The sequence below is a fragment of the Thunnus thynnus genome, chromosome 2 (genome assembly GCF_963924715.1).
Source record: "Thunnus thynnus chromosome 2, fThuThy2.1, whole genome shotgun sequence".
In the NCBI taxonomy this organism is placed as follows: Eukaryota; Metazoa; Chordata; class Actinopteri; order Scombriformes; family Scombridae; genus Thunnus; species Thunnus thynnus.
The window spans coordinates 11,520,014-11,545,753 of NC_089518.1; the positions used below are offsets into that span (position 1 = coordinate 11,520,014).

The 25,740-nt window shown below is 40.7% G+C and overlaps 1 protein-coding gene and 1 long non-coding RNA gene across 3 annotated transcripts; one reads left to right on the forward strand and one right to left on the reverse strand.

The window, feature by feature from the left end:
* Positions 1-887: 887 nt before the first annotated feature.
* Positions 888-24,522, reverse strand: LOC137192400 (uncharacterized). The gene is made up of 3 exons (XR_010930567.1): positions 24,436-24,522; positions 1,845-5,052; positions 888-1,190 (listed from the first exon to the last, which is right to left on the reverse strand). It is a non-coding gene; the product is annotated as an uncharacterized lncRNA (long non-coding RNA).
* On the forward strand, positions 11,960-24,341 carry tbx1 (T-box transcription factor 1). Of its 2 annotated transcripts, none has more exons than XM_067603010.1 (8): positions 11,960-15,055; positions 16,255-16,645; positions 18,862-18,963; positions 19,496-19,667; positions 20,601-20,756; positions 21,615-21,682; positions 22,308-22,408; positions 23,247-24,341. In XM_067603010.1, exons 1-8 carry the CDS (start codon positions 14,872-14,874, stop codon positions 23,627-23,629), a joined length of 1,557 nt encoding a protein of 518 aa, XP_067459111.1. In that variant the 5' UTR covers positions 11,960-14,871; the 3' UTR covers positions 23,630-24,341. The 2 variants fall into 2 exon arrangements, with proteins under 2 accessions (XP_067459111.1, XP_067459121.1); XM_067603020.1 differs by having other exon boundaries at positions 16,306-16,645.
* Positions 24,523-25,740: the final 1,218 nt, after the last annotated feature.

Consider the following 25,740-nt stretch of genomic DNA (forward strand, 5'->3'; position numbering starts at 1 on the left):
GAATTTCCCCCTAACTGCCTAACTAAAGCTTCCTAAAAATTCACCCCTAGTCTTCATGCGGTTCGCGGCAAGTATTTACGCACTAAAAACCAACGGACATGTAAAACAACTTGTAAGCAGGCAACCCCACAAAATCCTGCAGATGTGCCACCGAGACAGCTGTCCAGAAACTGACAATAATCACGTCACCACAACACTACAAAAGAAACAAACAGATGCAACCCAAAGCGGAAACACCAGTACAGCCTAACGGGGAAATCTCTGTGCAAAAGCGTATCAAAACAGTAACACTCACCCTCTGAACGGCACATGACAATCCAACACCAGGGGTCTGTACCACGAAGCAAGTTCAACATACATAGGATATCTTTTCATTAGCTGGCTTCACTGGGCTTAACATTGGCCATCCAGAGGCCTGTACTACGAGGCAAGATTTGGGGTTAGCGAGGTAACTTCAGGTTTAACTCTGGGTTTTCAGGGTTATGTTCAGCATAAGTTGTCATGGCAATGTACCCAGGTAAGAAGTGAACCACCATCATAATCCTGAAAACCCAGAGTTAAACCTGAAGTTACCTCACAAACCCCAAATCCTGCTTTGTAGTACAGGCCCCAGGTCAGAAACCAACACTTCCTGCAAAAAAAACACATGATGTATCTCACAAAAACCAAAGCAAAACCAAAAACCCAAAACAGCCCTGGCAACAAACACGCAGCACAATGCCAGTATGCAGCTGGACCAAATCACCTCATCAGATGCACAATCACACCATGCGCCCAATTGCTACCTGAGGCACGAAACAAACTTTTTAACAAACTAACCCTGATGGACGCCCCCATTTGTTATGACCTGGCTCAAGTGGCCACAACAAAAGGGAGACACACCAGTGTTTTAACAAAAGGTAAGTTTATTTAACTAAATTAAACTAGATTAAAGGGTTAACAAAATATTTAAAGGGTGTGGAAATCAGTATTATATGGTGTGCATGGGTGTAAGATGTGTATATGAGTGTTGTAAGGTGCAAGAAAGTAGAACAAAGAACTAAATCAACATAACCAAATCAAAAGGGGTGCCTGTAGGAGAGAGCAGGACTGTAGCAGTACAGCAGTGGAGTGTCAGAAAGTCAGTGAGAGAGTGAGCTGTGCTGCAGTCAGGAGTGTTGAGAGGTATTCCAGGTTACACTAATGACCACCTGCAGAACAAGGAGAGATACAGGTTAATACCAAATCAAACCCTAAGATGACACCAGGGGTCTTCACAGGAACTGTCGATTACACTAAAATCTGAAAATCAGACCATCACTCACCATATCTCACATGCAGGTGATTTGACTTGGACAAAACTTGGGGAATAACTGCTCAATTTTCACTTTTTCAATGCTACACCAGCTGGCCTAAAGAGGGTGCTACGATATTGGTGAAAGTAACACACAGTAATATGTATGCCATTGACTATGTATGGACAAAATGTAATGGAATGATGCTCGGGAAGACTTGATACAAGATATGATTTCTCTTTTTGAGTTTGCTGACATTTCAACAGATCATCAGTAGATTTGTCTACACAAAATAGCTGCACACACACACACACACACACACACAAACATACACACACACACTTGAAACACTCAGAAATTAATGCAACACAAAACATGCACTAATATAGATTTTTTCATCATTTCTTGTACAAAATATGTTTTTATACACACAAGCAAATACACATACACAAACTATACACCAACCACAATACATAGCTGCCACCATCATTCACACACATTACAGCCGTACATGGCATAGCAGTGTGTTTGGGTCAGTAAGTGGGAAAAGGTGGAGTGTGGTGTTCTCACCATTGAAGGCAGCAGCAGCAGGGATCCCAGAGGACCAACTCCTGTTTACGCTTCGTATTTGGTCACGGAGACGGCTCTCCGTCCCAGTATCAAGTGGATTCCTTTTTCCTGCTTTTGCCCAGAATACCTAACAATGTTTCACAATGTTAAACTGCTGTTGGGTAATTGATGATGTAATAACTCAAAACGTTTTTGTTTTTGTCTCAAACCGAGGATGTGCAACCAACATTAACTCTACCTAACATTAACAGGAGTAATTTTTGTGTAAAAAAAAAAAAGAAATTTGTTGCTAAAACAAAAAATCCCAACTAAAGTATAAAATCTTTGACAGGCCTTCAATGTGGAAATGCTGCTTACCCCATTGACAGTAGTTTGGTATAATACTTCTAAATTAAAGGTATTTTTCACCCTTAATGAGATTATATTAATTTTATGATAAATTTGAGGCATAAAACATTTTTTTAATTAACACGTCTAATTCAACAAATATGTGAATATACTTAAAAATTGAAACTTTTCCTGATTGGGCCTCTACATTACATTAGGTTACTGTAAGGCTATTATTATTATTATATTATTGTATATATATTATATATAATATATATGTTATATATAACCATATATTAGCATACTCATAATGTTCTTATATTGTCAGTTAAAATAATTTGAATAATAATTATAATAAAGGATTTATGTTGGTAAACATGGCACTGTTTATTCCTTAACTATATCTGAAAAATTCAAAATCACCAAATTTGGAGATACGTGGTTTTCACTGGATTGCAAGTGTATGCAGCAAAAATATATTAAAGAACAATTATACATTTTAGGACCAGGAGGCCAATCTGCTCCAGTCAGTGTGGTTTCAACTCCTCTGAAGTCCACTCAGTCCAGCCTCCAGAGGTCCTACCCAGGCACTCTCTACCAGGTAAGTCCAGCTGAAAGCATTCCTTCACTGTGGGGGGATGTACAGAGGTGGAGAGGGGGATAGATGAAGGAGGATGAGTTGGGGTGCGGTGTTGGATGGAGTACCCACCACCCACGAAGTCTGCCACGCTCTTTGCTCCTCTGAAGGCCGCCTACCTGCTAATTTGCATCAGTAAACAAGCAGCCGACAACTTCAAAGTGTTGACACCAATGAGGCCTGACACGGGAATGGACTTGTGTTTAACTGTGTGTGTCTGCATTCATCTACCAGTATGCGTGTGTGTGTGTTAGGTTTTATATCACGGCAAATACTTCTCTCAGAATTTGAGCACCGGTTGTCATTGGAAACTCACTCATTTAAATGAATAGTGGGCATGCTATATCAGAGGTTTTGTAACCTTCACAATGATAATTTTTTAGATGCTAATAGTTTTTCCTTTTTGGTATGAAAATGGTCAAATTAAAAGACACTGAATATTAGCTAGAAGAATTTGCTATTCACTCCAAACAGTATCCATATTGACTTTCAAAACACACCCTGGTCAAACTCCAGTGTGTATATCTGCATGCTAGAAATCCATCAATGTGAATGTGTGTATACATGTTTCTTTAGATGGGCTGCCACCCACGGAGACATGTCAGGTAAATATTTGGAGGGTGAGGGGCGGTGAAGTGTCCAGTGTCCAGAGGGGGCACATGCCATCTGAAGATATCCAGCCACTCTGCGCAGGCATCTGATATGGACAGAGACACCTGATCCTGCATTAGGCTGCCTCTGAAGCTAAGCAACATCACGGCTCACCCAAAACATTAACTCGAACCAAAGAGCCTCTGGCCAAATGTCTTGTGTGTTTATGTGAAGTATCTTAACTTGCATGTGTATATTCTGGATTGTACGTGTACGTCATGTTAGCTAAAAATCACAGAAACACGAAAATTGAGTAACATTGAGTAATTGTTTTCAGCTCCAGTCGTTCCTGTGTGAAAGTGTGTGCATACAGGCATGGGAGTGTGTGTATTGGGGGGTTGTTGTCATATGTCACATGGAGTGATGGGTGATGACAGAGGCTTTTCTTGGTGTGTTTTCAACAACAAGAATGCAGTTTGAGGGTTAAACATGCAGGGGAAAATGCATGTTGTAACACTTGCATGCAAACTCATTGCAGCTAGATTCTAAAGATTACCAGCGATGCTTCACATCCATTTCAGTGGTAGCTTTTATCCGGGTACATTACCATACAATGAGTGTATTTACTACCTGCGGTGCCTCTGGAGTCAAAGTCCTACCTCTTGCTGTGTCGGTGGAGCTGCCCAGGTTATGTCCTGGTACCCAAATGCCCACCTCTCCCCCTGCCATGCCAGGTGCTCTTACACCAGCAAACCACACAGGGGAGCTACTGCTTTACACACACAGATACACACACACTCACTCCTACTGTCTTTCCAGCCCAGCATTCACTTTAGTCAACCTGCTGCACAGGGTTCAGCATGGATCAGCAGTCAAGCTGAAAGCCAGAAAGGCAGCGATTTTCTCTTTGCGGCCTCTTACATTTTTTGATTTATAGTATGCATGCATTACATATGTTGTCTGATTTTTTTATTGCTGTCCCCTGATTCTAATAATTTGACCTGTGTCAAAATCGATCAAAACAGTAAATCTGATCACTGATTAATCTGTTGTTTCTGAAATAATATCGTGCCTGTCTACATTATACCCTGTTTTGTTTTAATTCTGTAAAGTAGACTCATTACAGGGTGAATTTTGATTTGTCCTCACCATTAATGTCATTTTACAGGCAGGTCAGCAAAAGGGATTTTGAGTTTCGACAGGACTAAAAGGTAACATTAAAAAAAAACTTCAGAAAGGAAAAAAAAAACACAACTGAATAAAACTGATGTCCAACCCTCTTCCTCTTAGTCATATGTAAACACAACTCTGTATCTAGGACAATGATGTCAGATACGGTAAGAGACATACAGCAAGCGAAGACATGTTCTAATAAATATCATTACATTCAAGCAGCCTGAAAATATGCCAGCCTGCGAGACGCACTGTATGACTACAGTCAAGATTAATGAGCTGAGAAATCAGACCCAAACACATGGGATATTTTTTTCCACATCCAGCTACACTCTCATGTTTGGGCCGAGCCACATGGGAGGTTGCCGCGACACGCATGACAAGAAAGATTTCTGCTCGTCTGTGTTGCTTGGTTCATCTGTCAGAAGGTCCACCCATATTTTACGGTGTGGTAGAGGACGATAGGGGCCTGTGGAATACCTATATGAAAGAAAGAGTGAGGTAGAGTAACATCAGTGTAAACAAGGGTGTTAAAAACAGTGGGAGACACAGTGAAGGAGCTTCGGACCAGCAGCAAACATGAGCCGGTAAATAAAACTCAGGGGAATCAGGAAAAGAGTGTGTCTACTGACATCATAACCAACTCGGTGTTTTACAGTGAAACTAGAAGTCTCTCTGGTGCATAAAATATTAGGAATGACTGAAAATAATGGCATCAAGAATTTGGATTATAAAGAATTTTTTCGTTTCCTTGGATAATGAGCTTTTTCTCAATGTAATTTCTATGGTGATTTTTTTTCATTGCTAACCCTTAAAAAATAAAAATGTACATTATGTCCTGTTTGTTGTTCATATAGTTCTTTACATCCAACTGCATGAATGTTTTTATGCATTTAGTTTCAAGTAATTAAAAATGTATTATTTAGTGATTTAGTTAGATGTCAGGTGGCTGTATATCAGGTTGTGTTTGTTTTAAGTGAAGGCCTACTTTATATGTTTTACACAAGTAATTCCTCGCTCCAGTTTTATGTGCTTTTAATGTGTTGCTTATTAAAACAAATCACTGGTATTCACTATGGAAGATGTGAATTAGTTTGATTTATTTGATAGCAAATTAATTGATTTGAATTGTGAGGATTCAGCTTGTTGCAATAAATGCAATCTGTGAAAATATATGTTTGTATGAGGATAAATTGTTAAAAAAAAATTTAAAAAAAAGCTCTAAAAGCATTATCACATTTTTGATCATTTGAAACAAATTAAATACAATTGTCTGGCCTTGAAACTAAAATATTAATGCCTGCACTAAATGACTAAAATTCAGTTTTATAAAACAAGATTTTTATGTATAAAACTTGAAAAAGTGATGTCAGTAAAAATGATTCGGGCTGTAAACAGTGTACCTAAACTGTAGTCAAAAATATTTGTAACAGCGTGATTAAAATGATCTTTTCCAATTGCATTTGTAATTATACCAATAAAAATAGAAAACAAATACTATTTTTCAAATATGAAAATTATGAAAACAGAAACTTATCAGTATGTCCAAAATGAATGGATTCCTTGAGTAAATTCTTTGACTGCCTGAGTACAATAGGCGAGGGAACTTTTTCATTATGCAAAGGCCATGTAATCTCTGGACCCTTTGTTTTCCTTCGGCTCTCAAATGTTCCTCGCCACCTCGAGAGCTGGCTAATGGATGCAAATGGAGGAAGTGTTTGACATTATGGACACAGCAATGCTTGTTTTAGAGGAGGTGGTCATGTGGTCTGCCTTAGCAGGCCACACAGTACCCCCTTAATGTGACCCAGACCCCCCAGCCAACTCCAGGGGGTTTCAGGAACTGTCCGCTCTGGGGGAACTTAGTGTCAGTTTAGCCCCCCAGTGAACACAAGTCAACATGCCTTAATCCCCCCATCACCTAAAGTTACACTTTTGGGTCTACAATTAGCCAGTCGGCCAACAGGCCCCCACGCCCTCCTGAGCTCGCTCTTTCTGAGCCCCAACATGGAGCTCCAGGCTGAGGCCTGGGCTAGGGCTGGCGTACAGAGCGCCATGCTGGGACCCAGAACTGTTGCTTGTGCTGCCGGTCTCTATGGCACAGTGCCGGTCCAGCCACATGTTCCCTCATCTTTCACTGTCACCGTGCTGGAGAGGAAGAGATCAAAACAAACATGTGGTGGCAGGGAGCGCCTGACATGATGGATCGCTGTAATCAGCATCAGACAGCCCAACCTTTGCTCTGATTGGTGGAGGCTGCTTTTGACAGATTGTCCAAGCGACTGAGTGACAAGACGCACAGAGCACGATCTGTGACCTGAAGCACAGCCTAGACCTGAGATATGTCATATCCAAGCAAAACCACCACTGAGCAAAGTCTGCAGGTCATTCTACACTGAGCCACACTGAAGGTAAACATTTTCTAAGATGGGGAAATATTTGCAACATGGAAGCCGGGTGTTCAGTGGGCGCCGTGTCCATTATCGACTGGCCCGGAGCCATGCCAACAGGGATGATGGGGGTGTAAATTCCAAGCCTTGGTATCGGCTCCATTCTGCACATTGTTTACCTCCTGTGTGACTTCCTGCTTCTTCATCTTGGAAGAGGAGCACAGGAAGGCCCGATATTCCCCCCCTCAACCCAAATCTCCTGTACGCCCAAACAAAAAGCCACATTGTAGCTCATTTTCCTGTCTCCTCTGCTGCGCATTTCCAGCCAGGGGTGTGGTATTGGCATTCCTCAAGGTCAAATCTCAGCACGTCTCTGATCCCCTAATTTCACTGTCTGGGGTTGGTGTGGGGGCCTCTCTAATGGACATGTTATCCACTTCCTGCTGCCGGTAAGAGACGATCCTGATCCTGCTGTCACAAAACTAATTGCCATGTTATAACCCCACTAAACACCTTCAGCGTTTCAAATTGGAGACGTATTAGAAGACTCATCATCTGAGGTTGAGGCCTTTCTTCAGATTGGCCAAAGGGAAGCTAGTGGGTAAACAAAATCTGAGAAGGATGAACAGGATCAGCTCCTGAAAGGTACATTTACAGACCAGAGTGGTTTTAAAGGAAATATTCACTCAGCTGAGTTTTTGGAAGAAAAGGAGCAGACTCTGGCCACGCCTCTAGCTTAGACATTAACTCCGCTAACACAGTTATTAATTTCAGCTAGGAAGGGAAAGTAGTTAATGGGATACGCATACATGCCCTCAAACACACTCACACTCATACACATGCACAGTGGGCCTGTCTGTAATGGCCTTTGACTAAAGGTCTGTGGTTCAAGTTCACGAAAGCAGAGGCTGGTGAGGAGTGAACAAGCCAGGATGGCTGAGGAAGGACAGATGGAGCGAGCGATGCAGGGATGGAGGGATGGAAGAAACAGGGGGGTTGAGGGGCATGAGGTGGTGGTGGAGAAGGGGGGGGCAGGGGGATCTCAGCCTTGAGCCCCCTCTGCCAGAAACAACAAGCAGGCCTTCTCATATTCAAATAAATACCAAACCAGTGGGGAGCTAGGAGGGGCGGCAGATAAGGAGGAGGTAAGGGGTTGAGAGCCAGACTGGAGGATGGCTTCTCTGCTACACTGAAGCCTATTTAGGATCACGGGCCAGACCGAGAAGAGCAAAGCAGGCAGTGACAGATTTATAATGAGCGTAGACTCTGCCCTTGCATTTAATACCGGGCTTAAGACGTATTAGAGAGACAAAGGCCACAGATCCTGCTCAGGGAGAAGAAAGGCCTTAATTAATTTGGGGAGATCACGGAGGCCCCGGGCCCACATCATCGGTTCTTTGTGGCAGGAATGCCAGCTATTTACCGGCGCTCCAATAGGACTGCGGGGAGAGGCAAGGTGATGACGACTGGGGCCGCTGTGCAACAGATAGGAAAAGGATACTTTTCAAAAGCTAAAAGCTTCCCAGTTTTAAAACAAAGACGGGAGGGAAAGAGAAGAAGTGATTTTGAAAAGGGATCTGACTCCAGCCACCCCCTCCCACCCCACCACCACCCTTCCTATGTCCTATACAGACATTCCAAACTGTTTTTGCTCTCTCTCAGTCTCTCCATGAGAAATTCAACTTGATTAATACTGACAACAACTCTGAAAGGAATATTCAGAATATTTAGTAGCACCACATGTACTGTACATACACTGTATACGCACATGAACTCATGCATACGTTGCCATTTCCCCGTCCTGATGAAAAGAAATACACTTTCACCATTATAAGCCTCATTTAATTAAAATAGGTCTTTTCCTACGCTACTGGTGTTTGGATGATAATCGCCTGAACACCTCTCATCCCATTCCCGTGTTGCTTCAGGTGTGGTGGGAGTGAAGGGAACTGAAGTGTGGAGACCAGCCATGCCAGCCTGGTCGAAAGCTGTTGAAGGGCACAGTTGGCAGCTGTCAGGCCTATATTAGTTAACTGCATGAAGACATGTGGAGAGAGGACTGAGAGTAAGATTTTTTATTTGTTATGATGTAATTTAAAACATATTTTATTATGGTGCAATGTTATTTCTAAACCGTGAACCTACTTCTTCTAAGCTTTTTCTATGAATAATATTGAGACGTGAAGTTTATGGCCTGTTTGTCCATGTTTCATGGATTTGTGTGGGAATATATGTTGGAATTTGACTGAGACAGACACTAGGGAATAATGATTTTCACCTTTGGTCAGCCATTGTGTTCATTTCCATTGTGTTTTTATGCACATGTCCTTTTATGATGACCCCCAAAAATACAAAGAGAACAGGGCTGAACAGGAAAGCCACATTTATAAGCCAACAAGGAAATGTGTTTGAGGTTTTTTTCGTTTCTTTTCTGTTTTCTGTTCCCCAGAAAATGAGGAATTCCCTACAAGATGTTAACATGCTGTTAGTCAAATCCCAGATATGAAACATAATCGACACCAAAGCTTTTCTAAAGGTCTGACCACTTCTTGTAATATCAAATACAAATTATATGGATTTAAACTTTATAATGAGCTCATAATGACATGTTCAATTTCATTTGATGGTATTTTAGTCTCTTATTGCACTATTTATTCTTAAGGGAAGTTTTAGCCTTTCTGTGATGTTTGTGTTATTATCTATTTAAATTGACTATAGGATTACTGTACTGTAGTCGCCTTTACGCATGGCTGAGTGGCTATTGTAGGACAATGTAGATCTGCAAACACCTGCAACACAACGTGAGAGCAAACTCCCATCACCCTCTGCGCACATGGATAAACTACATGTAAACTGTAGTAATCCCTTTGCTGAATCAGCGCGCATATTTGCACATAATAACAAGATTATACACTATTGGCCCGACGGTTTTGATTTTATTCAAAGTGGCAAACAACCAACACCACGGAAAAAGTCTAAAATACCCAACTAACCACTCAATGACAGATAAGGAAATAAGGAAAAATAAATAATGATAGACATCGAACAAATATTCATCACTGTGGTAAAATGTTTGGACGTGTTTAGTGATAAATTGCAATTAGTATTTGCGCTGATGTGGACGTTTCATTTTAGGAAAGGAGGCGGATTTTTTTTTAACTGGAGGAGTGAATGAAAGCATTCACAAATGTAACCGAACGACAAAATTAGGCCACTACGGGTGTAATAAGACAGTAGACTGTTCGCACCTGTACATAATAATAATAATAATAATCATAATAATCCTACAGTCACCTTCTAAACACCGATGCACAATTTAAAGGTTTGCATGTCGATCCTCGACTTTTCATCCGAAAAAAAAGTTACAATGATAAATTAAAATGAATTAGAAAGAATTTGAGCCTAATAAAGTGAGCAGCAAAACTGCAAGTTCATATGTTAATTATAGCGATACTGGAAGAGAAAAAGTAGTATTAAAAAGACCTCGAAGGTCTGTGTTCACTGAGAACAGCAGTTTCCTGCAAGAATATTATAGAAATATTAGTTTATAGGGATTTTTTCGTTGGTTGCGTCGATACATAAATACAATGTTAAAAAAAATTAAATAATACTGATTTAAAGGAACATTTTCTCTGTAACTTTCCTCAGTTGCTTATTTTGTTTATTCATTAATGTTCTTCATGAGGTGCAAATTCAACCTTAAGTGAAAACATATTTTAGGACATTTGAAGGATTTAACTCCTCTTATAAATAAAGAACAGATTTTTTATATGAATATTTTGCCTCATACTGATCACCGACCGGAGGTCTTATTGATAGTTGAGGCAGCTTTTTTTAAATATTTCCTCTTGCATACCTGGGTCTATCCGCGCAGTTCCTAAAGCCCCGCGGAGAGAGGGGACAACCCGGGCCCTCTGCTGTCAGCGGTCAACTGCTCACTTCCTCTCCTTCTTATTCAGGGATTTAGACTAATATTTAGATAGGATTGGGTTTTATACGTGGAGCGCGCCGCCTCGGTCTCTACAGTTTCAGTCACGCAACATGAATGTGAAAATCATTGTTTTAATGATCAGCGGATTAACCTGTGATTTATTATCTGTTAAATGATGTGAGCGTGTAATGCATAATTTTATCAGCCTGATAGTGTCAGAGACAAGCTCATTAAATGAAAGACAGGAGAAATAAATATCTCCACAACTTAACGCAGGCATAAAAACATCAAAGAACATTTTATGCTGTTTTTATTGTGTGAGAGAGAAAATGAGAGGGGGAGCAGAGAGAGAGAAGAAGAGAGCGCGCGCCCACGGGTCCTTCCAGATATACCGATGACCTAATCACATCTCTGTTTAATAGTAACACAAAAATAGCAGCCGCAGAGCCTTGACGTTTATGAGATCTGTGCCATTTAATGAGGCATGGGCGGGAGGTGTTTTTGGTTTGGTGATTTGTCATGTTACCACAACAGGACACACAGGACCACACAGGCCTTTCTTTCCTACATGAGAAACAGAAGCCTCCAGTAAAAGACAACAGGAAGAAAACCAACAACATGCATCTGTGCTTTGTGTGGCTGAATGTCTGTCAAAATGCGTCATGTGACCATGTGTTAAGACATATATTTTAATTACAAACAGATCGATGTATGTTTGGAAATATTCTTATCAAACTAAAATATATTTATGCGCTCATTCAAGTGCGTAAAAGCGCACGCCAAATGGCACGGAGGATCTACAGGTTTGTCTTCTGTTGGTCCTGTCATCCTTGCGCAGTCGCCTGTCAGTTAACCTAATATAGAGTCTGACTGTGCGTCCGAAGACAAGAACACTGGTTAAGGGATGTCAGGTAATCAGCGCTATGATTATGTATATTTTTTCTTCGAAATTAAAGAAATGTAGAAATATCCAACAATATTAAAATAATAAGAATATCTTACTTCTAAAAAATAATTAACATCTGTGAAATTCAGAATGTATTTTCAGTTACATCGTTTCCAAATGAATAAGTTAAGGAGAAAAGCCTGCAGCACAGTGCGTAAGCAAAAGTCGCATTTGATATTACCCCACATCAGCAGGGCTACCAGTCAGAGTTCAATATAGGCGCTTTAAATGGCGACATACGAGTGATACCCAATGCTAAGTTTAATCAAATTTCAAAAGACGTTGGTTCAGCAGGAACTTATGACAAACTAGTCCCTGATCACTAAATCAAAGGCTGTTTCACAACACCTACAGTCTTCAAATTATTTAAATACTTTGTGATTAACAAATTCTCATACTGGCCACAACTTAAATAATTTCAACATCATAATAATTCTATTAAAAAAAAAACAAACACAAAGATGTGATTTTGTATTGGCAGTAGAGCAACAGCTGGTAGAGAAATGTATGTGTGTCCACGTTTTTCTGTCTCCATGAATCAGTGAGACGGTGCAGCCGGGTGTTCGGGCCTGTATCCTCTAATCAGTAAGAGCTGTTCACATACTTTAGCCACTTTGTCTAGATGTTGTCAGGTTTGGGTGTGTTACAGTCTGTAGTGTACAGTCAGCAGAACATGGAGTCCTACAGGGCAAAGATATATTTTAAATATAACCAAAGATTAGTTTTTTCTACTGTTTTAGCTGCTTGAACGATAACAAAAAATCACTAGGATATAATACTATTGTAGTATGTGTATTAAAATGTGTCTGTTGTACCTAATAGTGAGTTTACATCTATTCTCCTTAGAATATAAATACGTGATATCATATCACTGCAGAGATTCAGTTTCCTTAATGTGATTCATCACTTGCTCACTTTCATGTAACGAAAGTCAGAAGATTCTTATTCATAAGAAGACTTAAAGTTAGTATTTTACTCAGTTAATTTATATACTATTCTTTAATCAGCTATTTATATGCTTTCATTTTTCATTCTGCCCTGGTTCATCTACATGAACGGCACCATTCTTAAATTAGTTAGAATTGTTATTTTCCGTAAAGAAAATTAAATGTGATGGGGTTTTTTTCCCTCTAAATGTCTCCTATAAGTTCGTCTTTATGTTCTCAAGTGCACTGTTGAATGCCTCCGCTGTGCTTTGGCCGCTGCTGAGGCCTGCGAGCGAATTCCAACACAGTCTCTTCCCATTTCGATCCGCTCCTGTATTTTGTCTGTTATCACCTGAGTATTTACAAAGGAGGCTTCCGACTTGGCAATGATGAAGTGAGTCGGTATTGATGGCATCATATCTGATAAAAAAGGCCGGCACACACTGGGAGGAATATATCATGTGGGCGATGGTTTACACCGGTTTTGACTGCGCCATGCGTGATTTCCTTTATGCAGTAATCAATGCGCACAGGCTCACTTCATGAATAAACAGAAGCGAGTGTGAACTGTAATCTTACATGATGTTCTATCTATCTATCTATCTCTCTAAATATTTGCCTTTAACAACATATTGCAGTAGTTTATTTATGATCACTGGCTCCTGTGGAGAAACATCCAAAACAAATAGAGATAATCCTCTAACTGCTTTATCCCATCAGAATCCCGCTGCTGCCTTCACACTTAATTCAATGACTCCGGTGTAAATTAGACTCTATCCGGGCGATGTCACAGTCGACCCAACAAAACACATCTTTGGTTGCTGCACATTAAAGATGAACCTCGATAAGCTGAGAGCCAACAAGGCGATACTGGATTCGCAAGGCGGAGAGGTCAAGTCCAGCTGCGGCCTCAAGTGCCACGTGTGTTTATGTTCTCTGTTTATTGACTGCACTGGTGGCGTTTTGCTCGGTAAAAAATGTCTCTGAGTCTTTGTACGTAACGATGTATATCAGAGGTAATGGACTGTGTAAATCTGAGATAAATTCCCGTGAAATTACGCGATTTGGCATTATATTGTTTTTGGAGAAGAGCGCTCAGTAGAAAAATAAATGAGTGCAAGGATGGATGGCTGGTGTGAATGAGTGAAACTACTGTTTTAATGGATATGATCACCTATATCTGAAACTAGTGAATCACTCCTTGAATAAAGTGAAATATCTGACACTTCTCACTTGTTTCCATTTCTGCATTTCTTGGATCTCTGTTGTCTTTTTGGTTGGATTGAAAGAAATATTCTTATCTCTATGTGTTACTTGACTGAAGAAACACCCCTAACATGAGAAACCGAGTAAACAATCTGAATTCACCTCTATCTGTCCATGTTTTTCCTTGCTTGTTTAAAGTAAAATACATTTTCAGACTGAACTCTCGCGTAAAAGACTCTTCAGACTGTGTGTTTTTGCAGCGCAGCCCCTGATGTTCCATGCAAACTCGGGGACTGGGCAGCGCTTTTGGGGCTTGGACAGCTAAAATATGCACTCGCATATATGGGCGCATAATTTACTGGAAAAGTGGCGCACTTTGAAGCCGGACATTGCAGTGACGTTGGAGTTGAATTCAAATGACTGACAAGCTCTTATTGAAATAAAACATCCATTGCAGAGCGCAGACACTTTTTTCCTTGTGGTGCAGGGGAGGCGTGGATCTCGCTCACTTTTGACATTCTCGTAGCAGTAGTAGCTTCTCCTCAAGGCAGTACTCAGATGACACCACCCCGCCACCGACCGGAGGAGAAACAAGGCAAGCTCTCTCTCTCTCTTCTCTGCGGATGAACTATGTTTTGACACCAGGAGGTGTTTAAGGGTTAATCAGATGAGTCTGAGCACCGGGGAGCTTTTCGCGTCTTCACAGTAGCCGTGGGAATACTTTAAGAACTGTCTACCCCAGACTCTCGCACCCACGGATCGCCGGTGGCGGAATGTGAAAACCCCATTTTGGCGCATGTTCCTCTCCATTGTACGCAGCCTTCTCCTGCTTTCTGAGCGGTTGGAAAGCGGAGGAGGAGGAGGAGGAGGGACGGCTTTTCCCGACTCGATCCCTTGCCTATGGACGACGGCGGTCCCCTCTCTCCAAAGGCAAATGCTTTCAGTATTGCCTCTTTGATTTCGGCTGCAGAGCAAGCAGGAAACGCAGCGTTTGACAAACAGAGCGCCGGCCTGGACAAGCCAGACCTGCACAACCACTGTTCCTTTAAAATGCACTACAGCACTGTCACCCGGGAAATGGAAGGTAAATTTGTTTGTTGATGCCCATAGAGCTGCTGTAGCATGTGTACCATCTCACCCGAAATGACATAACAACATTGCATCTGCTCGGTTAATCGATATTTTCAAAACGCACAGTTGGTTTCAAACATGAATGCGTTGTTTTGGTTGCATGAATAAAAATGATTATAAAAATAGATTCTGACACAGTTGACCTACTATATGAAAAATAATGCAAATTCAGTCCTGGCAATGATCACCAGGGAGGAGAAGTCTGTCCACACAAAAGCAGCCAGAGTGGAGAAAAAAAAAAAAAGTTTCCCATTGCAAAACCCCAACGCGTTGAGTCAACTTTAATTCGTGGACAGAATCACATAGGCCTACATTGAAAATGAAGCCAGGAGGAGGAGGAGGAGGGTTTACACGGGCACCCAGTGCGTAATGGTAAAAACAGACCATAATAAGCATATCCAGCTCGGAGGGGGGTGTATATCAATTCCATAGATCTATTTGTCCAATAAGCAACAGTCACCTGCTGACTGTTTGTTTGTTCATGCAAATCAATGTGTGTTTACCTTGTAACCCGTTTACACTCCACTCTGCGGGCCAGATCCTCTATTGTTTGTTAACGGGGGTGATGTGGGCGATATCCTTATCCAAAAGTTAAATGGGTGCCGGAAAGCCCATTAAAAAGGGGCGCACTTCTCTGTCAATCAGTCTCGTCCCAAGGCGAGGAAAAGGCACATTACCTGCAGTTCCTTATCTAAATAGAAATAAGAACCGGTTTTATCGCAAAGGGGAGGCCCTCTGCGTCAGATAAGAGAGGAGACTGGGTTGCAGTTTAACACACAGCAGCAGCGCACAACAGAGGCCGTTCAGAGCGCAATCGATCCAAAGAGAAAACTAATTCACACGCACTCGAAGCTCGTTTCTGCAAATAGTTCAGAGATTCGACGAGAGCGGCGCAGCTTTTGGAAACATTTCGTCACTATTCGGACGTTTGGTATTTTAGATCAGGCAGACTGTAGTATGCTGGCAGTGGATGCAACCTCAGGGATTAATGAGCAACCGAGACGGAAACTTTTAAACCGAAAGGGGTGCACTTCTGCCTGACATCTTCATTTGGAGATCACTGAATCCTGCTTCTGTTTTTACTGTCTGTGTTGTAACCGACTCAAAGTGCAAGGCATATTTAGTAAATCAAGTCTTTTGGGATGATTTCAGCCATATCCAGTCCGTGGCTGACGCAGCTGTCCCATTTTTGCGATGTTGCAGCCTTCACGACGAGCAGCCTGAGCAGCCTCAACACGCCGGGGGGCTACCACCTCTCTCCGTCCCCCGGGGACCCCTACAGTCAACATGAGTCCCACTTTGAGCCCTGTCCGGCCGCCCAGCACAACTACAACTACCCGGGGTCCAACCCGGGCCAGGCCCCGCCGAGCGACAACGGGACTCCCAACTGCTCCTCGTCTTCCTCCAACTCCACACCGAACAGCAAAACCATCGTGAAGAAGAACCCTAAAGTGGCCAACATTAACGTCCAGCTGGAGATGAAAGCTTTATGGGACGAATTTAATCAGCTGGGCACGGAGATGATCGTTACCAAGGCTGGCAGGTGAGCGCGAATAACACACAGGGCAAAGGAGTTACTTTTCCACACATAAGCCCAGAGCAAATGTGGGCAGAACAGATAATACCGAACACAGACCAGGCTGTATTTAATCATTAGATTTGACTTTTTTGTCCCGCCTTAAGAACAATGATCGTGTCAAAAGACTCAAGTTTTTATATTTAAAAATGAGAGTATTTTTGAGAATTTACGTTGATGACGCAAATCAATTATGTAGCATATACTTGCTAATATTTCCATTAAGTTTCACTGTTTGTTTTTTTAATTTAATTATATGCACGCGCATACAATTACAAAGAGTACCAAACAAAAGGAAAGGAGAATTTCATTAAAAATATTGTTTATTCTCTTCTTGTGAAGTTCATAATTTTTCACTATTAATTATTCAGCAGTGTAATTCATTTCTGACGTCAGATAGACAAATATATAGTGGTAAAACTGCCTCGCATTATTGAACAACAAACTGAAATCATCACCTTGTTTCTCGCACATTAACGCTTAAATAATCCTTTTGTCGGATTTATAAAATATTGTAGCCTATTCAAAGCTGCAGTTTGCTGAGCAGTGCGGGCCTGCTATTAGAAACGTTTAAACACGTAAGACATTAGGAGGTCAAACGCATGGTGTGTGTGTGTGTGTGTCTGTGTGTGTGTGTGTGTGTGTGTGTGTGTGTGTGTGTGTGTGTATGTGTGTGTGTATGTGTGTGTGTGTGTGTGTGTGTGTGTCTCAGCTGTAAACACCATGTTGATCTGATCCTGCTGGGTTTTATAGATCCATTAACTGTGACTCTCGGCTGGTTTTCTTCTTCACCGTCAGTCTCAGTTTTATGCGCCGCTGTTAAACGGACCATTATGGCGTTTAATCCGTGTTTCCTATATACGAGCTGATAACAGCGTTGCCGTCTTGTTTTTATCTGGACCTCGGCACGTGCTTGATTTTTCCTTATTTCAAATAATTTCAGACGGATGAGAGAGGTTGTTTTTCTGCTGCAGAATATACACTTTATTCCGGTTTAATTGTTGCGCAGGACGCAAAACCTACAAGTTCTGACCTCTGACCTTTGTGGAGAGTCAATACAATGTAACTCTAATATTCAGCAGCAATTATTTTCTTCCAATTAACACTAGATATGGCACGGATGAGTCTAGTTAACGACGTCCTGAGTTCTTCTTGTATAACAAGAACAATAATAATAATATAAAGGGGTTTCAGATAATTGATTTAATCCTGAAAGTGAGGGTTGAGTTTCTCCGCTCTGCGCTGTCTGACAGGAGAAAGGAGATCTGCTGCAGAGCACTTTAAAAGCTCCTTCAGCCTCACCTAGCCACAACACTGACGTTAATTGAGCGTTGATTTTAGGATCCCTTTCACTGACTTGGCGGATTACTCAACTTACAGCTGATGTTCTTGTAGGATATAAATCTGCCCTACAGAGTAATATCGATGAGATGAAAGGAAAAAAAAACATACATTTGTGCCGCTGAATTTATCAGATAAAAAAAATTGCAGCAAAACAAAAGATGTTGAATCAAAATTTCTGGCGATGAATGTGATTGTAGATAAATGAATAGAGGTCACCGGTATGTCACCTTACTTTTTTTTCATTAAAATACATTTATGGACATATTTTTAGATCCTGAATTTAAAAAAACTGCAAATTCGCGTCGCCTATACTCAAAATAACACCTCTGGGCGCGCGTGTATTTCCTCTACATGTCTGCAGGCTTTCGTGTGTCTGGAATTCATCATATGAGCAGAAGAAAGAGCTTTGCCAGAAGTTACAAAAGCGAAGTTAAAAGGCAACAAACTCGAAGCTCCAGTCCCATCAAGCAGAATTTTATCTGGTTACGCACTGACTGGATCACGTCATTTTCAATAGCTTGAAGCCTCTGACTTGTTGTAGCCTCCATCTCAGGCCAAATTAAGCTCTGACGGCCTGGAGCTGCACGTCTCTCTACAAACATGCTGGCTTTCTGAAAAATACTTTGGCAAAATCGTTTGTTGGCTTCTCTCTCAAATTCTAAATAATTCAAACTGTGTCTGTGAAACACCACCGTCTCTCTCTCTCTCTCACACACACACACAGATGATCTAGTTTTTAAAAGTGGGGCAGAAAAATAAAATATGCACCCATGCAAGGAGCAATAGCAACCATTTAAAGCCTCGATTTAACACTCATTGCGTGATTTTGTCTTCGCCAGGAGAATGTTTCCAACTTTCCAAGTGAAAATATTCGGGATGGATCCCATGGCAGACTACATGCTCCTGATGGACTTCCTGCCAGTGGACGACAAACGTTACAGGTAACTTTTTGGGTGTTTTTAAACGACTGAAACACACTTTCAAGACCGTAAAAACTTTGTACTGCTTTTTATTGAGCTGCAAGACCCACACTTTACAGTATTAAATTCCACAACGTCAAAAAACTACAGTAGGCTTTAAAAGAGTTATAGGCCTGTGTAACAAAAACTATGGGAATGTATAAATGAATACATAAATACACAGGCCTGCGTGTTATTAAAATATAATATTATAACATTTAGACCAGGCTACTATTGATAAATAATAACTAACCAATTTATGAAATATGTTGGTGACCAATGTATGCTGACATTATACTGAAATTCATTGTCAAAAGCTAATTTATTATTTTTCTACATACGTTTCCACGCACGCTGCACCTTCTGTGTGCGTGTATGCGACTTTTATTTGTCTTCGGGGGCATATAAAAATTTGATTCGAAGTGCGTAATTGAGGAGAGGTCCAAAAAAGGAAATGTTTAAGTACAATGCTACCAGGAAACTCGTGTCTGAGTCACTTCTTTCGATCCTGCAGGTATGCTTTCCACAGCTCATCGTGGCTGGTGGCCGGTAAAGCTGATCCCGCCACACCGGGAAGGGTCCACTACCACCCGGACTCTCCGGCCAAAGGCGCACAGTGGATGAAACAGATTGTCTCTTTTGATAAACTCAAACTCACCAACAACCTCCTGGATGACAACGGCCACGTAAGTGCACAGTTGGAAGAGGAAATTAATGCATGCAAAAAAGACTCACAGACTCCAACATGATCATAAGAATATATCGGCGCATAGATCACTAATTATTTTCGAAAGAGAGCAATACTTGCCATATGCAAATCAGAATCAAAAGCTATTGAATTGACTATAATTATAATACAGAAGACGCAGCAGAATTTAGCACCATATAAGATTCTATACAAATTTTACTGACGCATAGTGATAGTCTATAAAAGTGCTATAGGGCCAAATATAAACTCTTAATTTACACAGAATATGTCCTAGAAATATTATTACCGTTAAGGAGATGCTGAATGTTTGGATACTTAACATGTGACAAACTTTGATATTGTGACTAATCCGCAAATGTTGCCAAAAGCCTATTTTCAGTCCACTAAAATAGCGCTGCACATCAGGCTTTACTCCAGAAATGACGAAAGGGAAGTGGAATATTTCACACTGCAAATTATTACAGCTTTCCAGTCTGCCTCAGTGTGTCATTGTAATAGTTGTGAAATTAGAAAGCAAATTGGGGGTTTTCCAATTTTGTATTTTAGCAAATACTGAAAAGAATCAAGCATCGTTCATTCATCATCATGTCTCTGTGGTTATGCTTTTAAACTCGTCCAACTGAGAATTATGTTGTTAATTATCCTCATGTAGTATTAGTTAAATGTTATTGCTGCATTTAAACCAGCTTATGCCCACACTGTTGGAGATGGTTGACAATCTATTCATATTTTCCATCATCATTTTTGATAAGTCAGCCAACTCCATCCTTTGTTTATTTTATTGCCTTTATATTCTATTTATTAATTTAATTTTCACTTCATTCTATTGAAACTAAAAGATCAACAGCGTACAAGCATACGTGCAATGTGCATTATAGTTGGGGGTTGATGCATAGTTTGTCTCTTACAGATCATTCTGAACTCCATGCATCGCTACCAGCCCAGGTTTCATGTGGTCTATGTGGATCCCCGCAAGGACAGCGAGAAATACGCAGAGGAGAATTATAAAACCTTTGTTTTTGAAGAAACCCGCTTCACAGCGGTCACAGCCTACCAGAACCACCGGGTAAGAAACCTTATTTACGACTCTGTGTGTGCACAAGCGCACTTTATCATCCGATTGCCAGAAATATATAGTATCTCTGTTATTTGGACATTATGGCAATATTACAGTAATGTCGTCAGAAAAAATATTAGCACGATGAAAGCCTAAGAAAAGGTCACTCTCAGCTCACTACTGTCAGGGATATTTGTAAAACTGCTGTTTGTTATTTCTACGTTACATTTGATGCTTCTGATCAAACAAACCAGTGGTTGTAGTTGTGTTGAGCACTATCTGATCTGTGCGCGCACTGTGTTTGTCTTCATGCGTCGACTCTGCTCTGTTTAACATCAGCGTCGCGTCTTCAGCGCTTCTACGGAGTCAAACATTAACCTGATGGCTGCAGTTACTGTGTCTAATGTCCCGCCTTCATAAACGATTATCTTCATGTAATGGGGAGAAAATGATACAAAGTAACTGAATTGGATTTGAAATGAAATATGATCAAATTATGATGGTGAGAAATGTGCTCAAGTTACAATTATAAATACATCATGAATGTGCCTCTGTGAGAACTTACAAATGAAAAAAACATGCAGCTGTAAAAGTCACAGTGCAGTGCAGGGTGCAGAAAAACAATAACATGAACACCACATTCATTTACCCCTTTAATCTCTTTTAATACACATGGACAACAGACAAATAACTGTTTAGCTGCATATTTTATATTTAAAAAAAGTGGTTGAAATGGTTTTGAAAAATACATTTTATAAAGTGGCTTTCACAGCCTATCACTGCTACGTGAATAGAAATGGAAATGACATTGTGTATATGTGCAGTATATACAACACTGAGGTTTATTTGATTTTCTCCTGATTTCAGATCACGCAGCTGAAGATAGCCAGCAATCCCTTTGCAAAGGGCTTCAGGGACTGTGACCCAGAGGACTGGTGAGCTTCTATGCTTATATAACACAGTCTGTTTGGCATGTTTCCACATGATGTAAAAATGTACAACAGACCCCGGGCCAGAGAGCATTTGCAAAATACTTTTGTTGTTTGTTTTATCACACAAAGGTGCCAGATGGGTGGAGTTTGCCACATAAAAGCACACAATGAGTACTATGAAGTTTAGAAATCACTGATTATTGTTTCAAAGTTAATCGACTGTGCTTTTCTGTCATTGACAAATTACCAGACACTCTCGTAATTGTCACAGTGTGGTAAACCCCACCCACATGGTACTGTAGGCAAATGAAACAAACGCTTCTTCCACATGCTGTTCATCCACCTCTGCAAATTACTGGTTTTTCCTTTAAAGCATTCACTGAATTGATTACTAAGTTTCAGGGGATTTTTGATTATATTATAGAACAGGCCAATCTGAGTCATGGAGGTTGCTTCATATTAACATTTCATTCACTGTAAATTGAGGGCCTGTTGATGTGTAAATGCTCATTACATGCGTGAGTGTAAAATTAAAATGTGTATTCATCATTTTAATATATAATAAAGAAATTGTGCCCTTGGCATTCATTAAATGAGTGTGTAACTGAATCCAATCTCCCTGCTCCAGGCCCAGGAATCACAGGCCAGGCTCTCTGCCAATAATGAGTGCCTTTGCCAGAACAAGAAACCCAATGTCATCTCCCCCTCAGCAGAACGGCACAGAGAAAGGTCTGCTGCTAACTCTTTGTTTCATTTCAAAACTCATGCCTGCTATCAAATATGAAATAAAGTCATGTTATGTTATTCAGCCGACATAGAAATGGTTTTCTTTCAACTGGTGGCATGTTTCATCTCATTTTCTTTGACTTCCTTATCCTTAACTTATGCAGTCAGGATCAGGCCAACACTGGCTTTTAATTAAACATCAAATATCAGCCAGTCAATGTCAGTCACTGGCAGAGTAATAGAGGCGTTTATGTTATTTTGTAAGTGACCACAGCTCCAGAAAACTTTTTGATTTTCTTAACACAGTTTCCTTGATTAGTTTATAATAATTTTATCAATTAAATCTTTATTTGAAGACAATATTTGACTTTTGGCTTTAAATAGCTTTTAATCTATTTCAAGGAATTTTATAATTACAGTTTAAACTGGAAAGCTCTGCAATGACCTGTAATGCAACATTCTGAGTAAAATGCATTATTTTCTATGCTTAAATGTTTTTGATGATTATTTTTTAATGATTAATTATTCTGTGTTTCAATGTAGACTTTTACTATCAAGTGATCTGAATACTGATTCTATCCTGCTTGCAATATCAAATATACTAATACTTTTTGGGGAATTTATTCAATATTAGTGCATGATATAAACTGTCATAGACTTCAACCCAAATACACAACAGTATGAGTTTGAGCTTTTAAATATCTGTCAGACACTATTTAGAAAAACAGAACTGAACACACTTGTTTTAAAGCAAATACACGGAACCCGCTGGTATGCACAACATGTCGGCCGTCTCTGACTGTGCTGTCTTTTTCTTTTTCTTTGTGTTTTTCCTGCACAGAGGACAGTCGGCGGGAATACGAGCGAGACCCCAGCGGCACGCCCATACACGCTGACCCAGCTCACCAGCTAATGTCCCGGGTCCTCAGCCCCGCCCTGCCCGTCCCGGGAGGCCTCCACGCTGTCCCGCTCACCAGTGGCCGACCCAGTCCTCCGCACGACCTTCGGCCAGACCCCCACAGTCTACCCCCGGACACCCTGCACCACCACCCCTACAAGTACCCCACCACCTATGAACACTACCTGGGAGCCAAGACCAGGCCGTCACCCTACCCTTTACCCAGCATCAGAGGACACACGTACCACCACCACATGAACCCCGCCACAGCTAACATGTACTCAGCCACCAGTGGCCCCTCTAACTATGACTACGGGCCCAGATAATGACTGCTGTCCAGCGGGGCTAACGACAAACAGCACTGTGGGAATGGAAACAGGCAGGAAAGGCAACACAGTCCTGTCTATTGATGGCTTACACAACCTGCGGGGTGCATTCACGGAATGAAACTCCTTTCTGCTGGATAAACCCTGCCGTATTTATTTAAAGGAAATGCATCTTAGCGGGAAGCATGGGCACCTGCTCTGAGCCCTTGAAGAGGTCTGCTTTGACCTTTGAACCCAAATGGCAATAGCTCCACATCAGCACCTCTTACCTGAGTGTTGCAGACATTGAGCCAGCGAACGGAGGAGGCAGGAGGGACCTCTCCTTAACACGGACAATACATTTGATCACAGACTGGAATTGAATTTTTTTTTTTTTTTTTTTTTTTTGTGTTGGATGCACTTTTTGATTTGCCTTGTTTTTATTGCTTTCAAAAAAGCCATATGTTATATAGTCCTTCAACCTTCTAGGTAGACGAGATGTTTGCATGTTGAGCTCATCAGAGAGGGTGTCGAAACACATCGAAATGTTTTTGTTTGAGGTAAAAAAAAAAAAAGAAGAAAAAAAAAAAGAGCAAGATTTGATTTTGAAAGTGAAACTTCTGAACATCTTGAGCCGTTCTGAGAAGCTTGTATCATGGCACTGACTTGCAGCAATTCAAAGTAAATAAATGAAGCAGAATGACTGTTCTGTATCTGTAAAATAAACATTAAATTCTTGTAATTCATTAAAAAAAAAATGGTCTTTGTGCCGATCTTCCATTCAAAAGCCCCGTCTGCTGAAGGGGGAGGGTGAAAAAAAAGCTTACCTCACTGATAGCATTGTTCAGGTTTCTCCGACCGGATTTTCCCTGTTGAAATGGGTTGAGATGTCCGCTGCTCCTGCAGTCACTGGGACTTGGAAGCTGTCTAAACATTAGACTGTGCTGTTATTCACTGAAGTTCAAATGTTGAGATCTGCACCTGGTTTTATGAGAAAAAAAAACACATGCACACATATAAACACACTCGTCTACCACACTACACACACTTTCCTGTTAGATATAATGATCACATGTTCAACTAACCCAGGGACTGTAGTCACATTAAAGAGTGTAGTTTTTTGATTTCCATTGATTGGCTACTGATGAAAATCTGTCACACGAGGGAGTTCAAAACTGTATTAGTGCAGCGTTAGACTTAAAGCTTCTCCATTTTAATAGAAATAAAAATGACTTTAAAGTTAAATTATTAAAGCATTCATAATCATTCATACTACTATGTAAATTATTTGGTAAAACCTTTATTAAATTAATCTAAATACTGAACTTCTTGTTTTCGATAACTAACTTCCCCCTAAAAAGAAGAACACCATGCCATGTCACACACACTGGAAAACAGAAAACAGCAATCACATTTCCTTTGTCCCAAAAAGGATATCATTGCTCATTTTTAATGGGACAGTCAGGTGATATTTTAAGAATGTCACTCCCTCCTATCTGTGCAGTCATTTCCATCCCCTATTTGAAGTCCTAGGAATGCTTTGTTGTCAAGGTTAATCTCGTTGGAAAAAAAAAAACCTCTGCTTCGGGATTTGTGCCTGTCACGATACAAAGGGAAACGTAACCTAATGATTCATTTCAATAATGTATTTTTTCTCCTTGAACACAGCTGCCATTGAGCGGGGAGCAGGGGAAGAGGATGCCTGAGGGCGCCTGACCTCTGACTGTTTAATGGCTTGTAAAGGTGTCAAAGGTTAAATAATGTTTCCACTCATTTAAACGCTGACTAATTGGTTGTATAATTTTTTGGTTTGTTTGGGCAGTGAGACTCTTGCAAGCAGCTCAAGCTTTGTCGTTATTTTCTTTAAAATATTCTTTATTAGGAGATCATTGTGGACAGTAAACATGATAACATTTAATTTAAAAGTAATTGTCCTAAAATGTTTCATTTACAAGAAGTAAAGAATGTACTGACAATGCTACTAGCCTAATGAAACAAAAAAGTTAATGTAAGTCGATAACAAGGCGCAGACTTTAACATTAGGCAAGGTAGGCAACTGCCAGGGACCAAAGGGCACCAAACAGCTATAGATGTATTATGATGTTTATATATGAAAAATATTGAATTATATT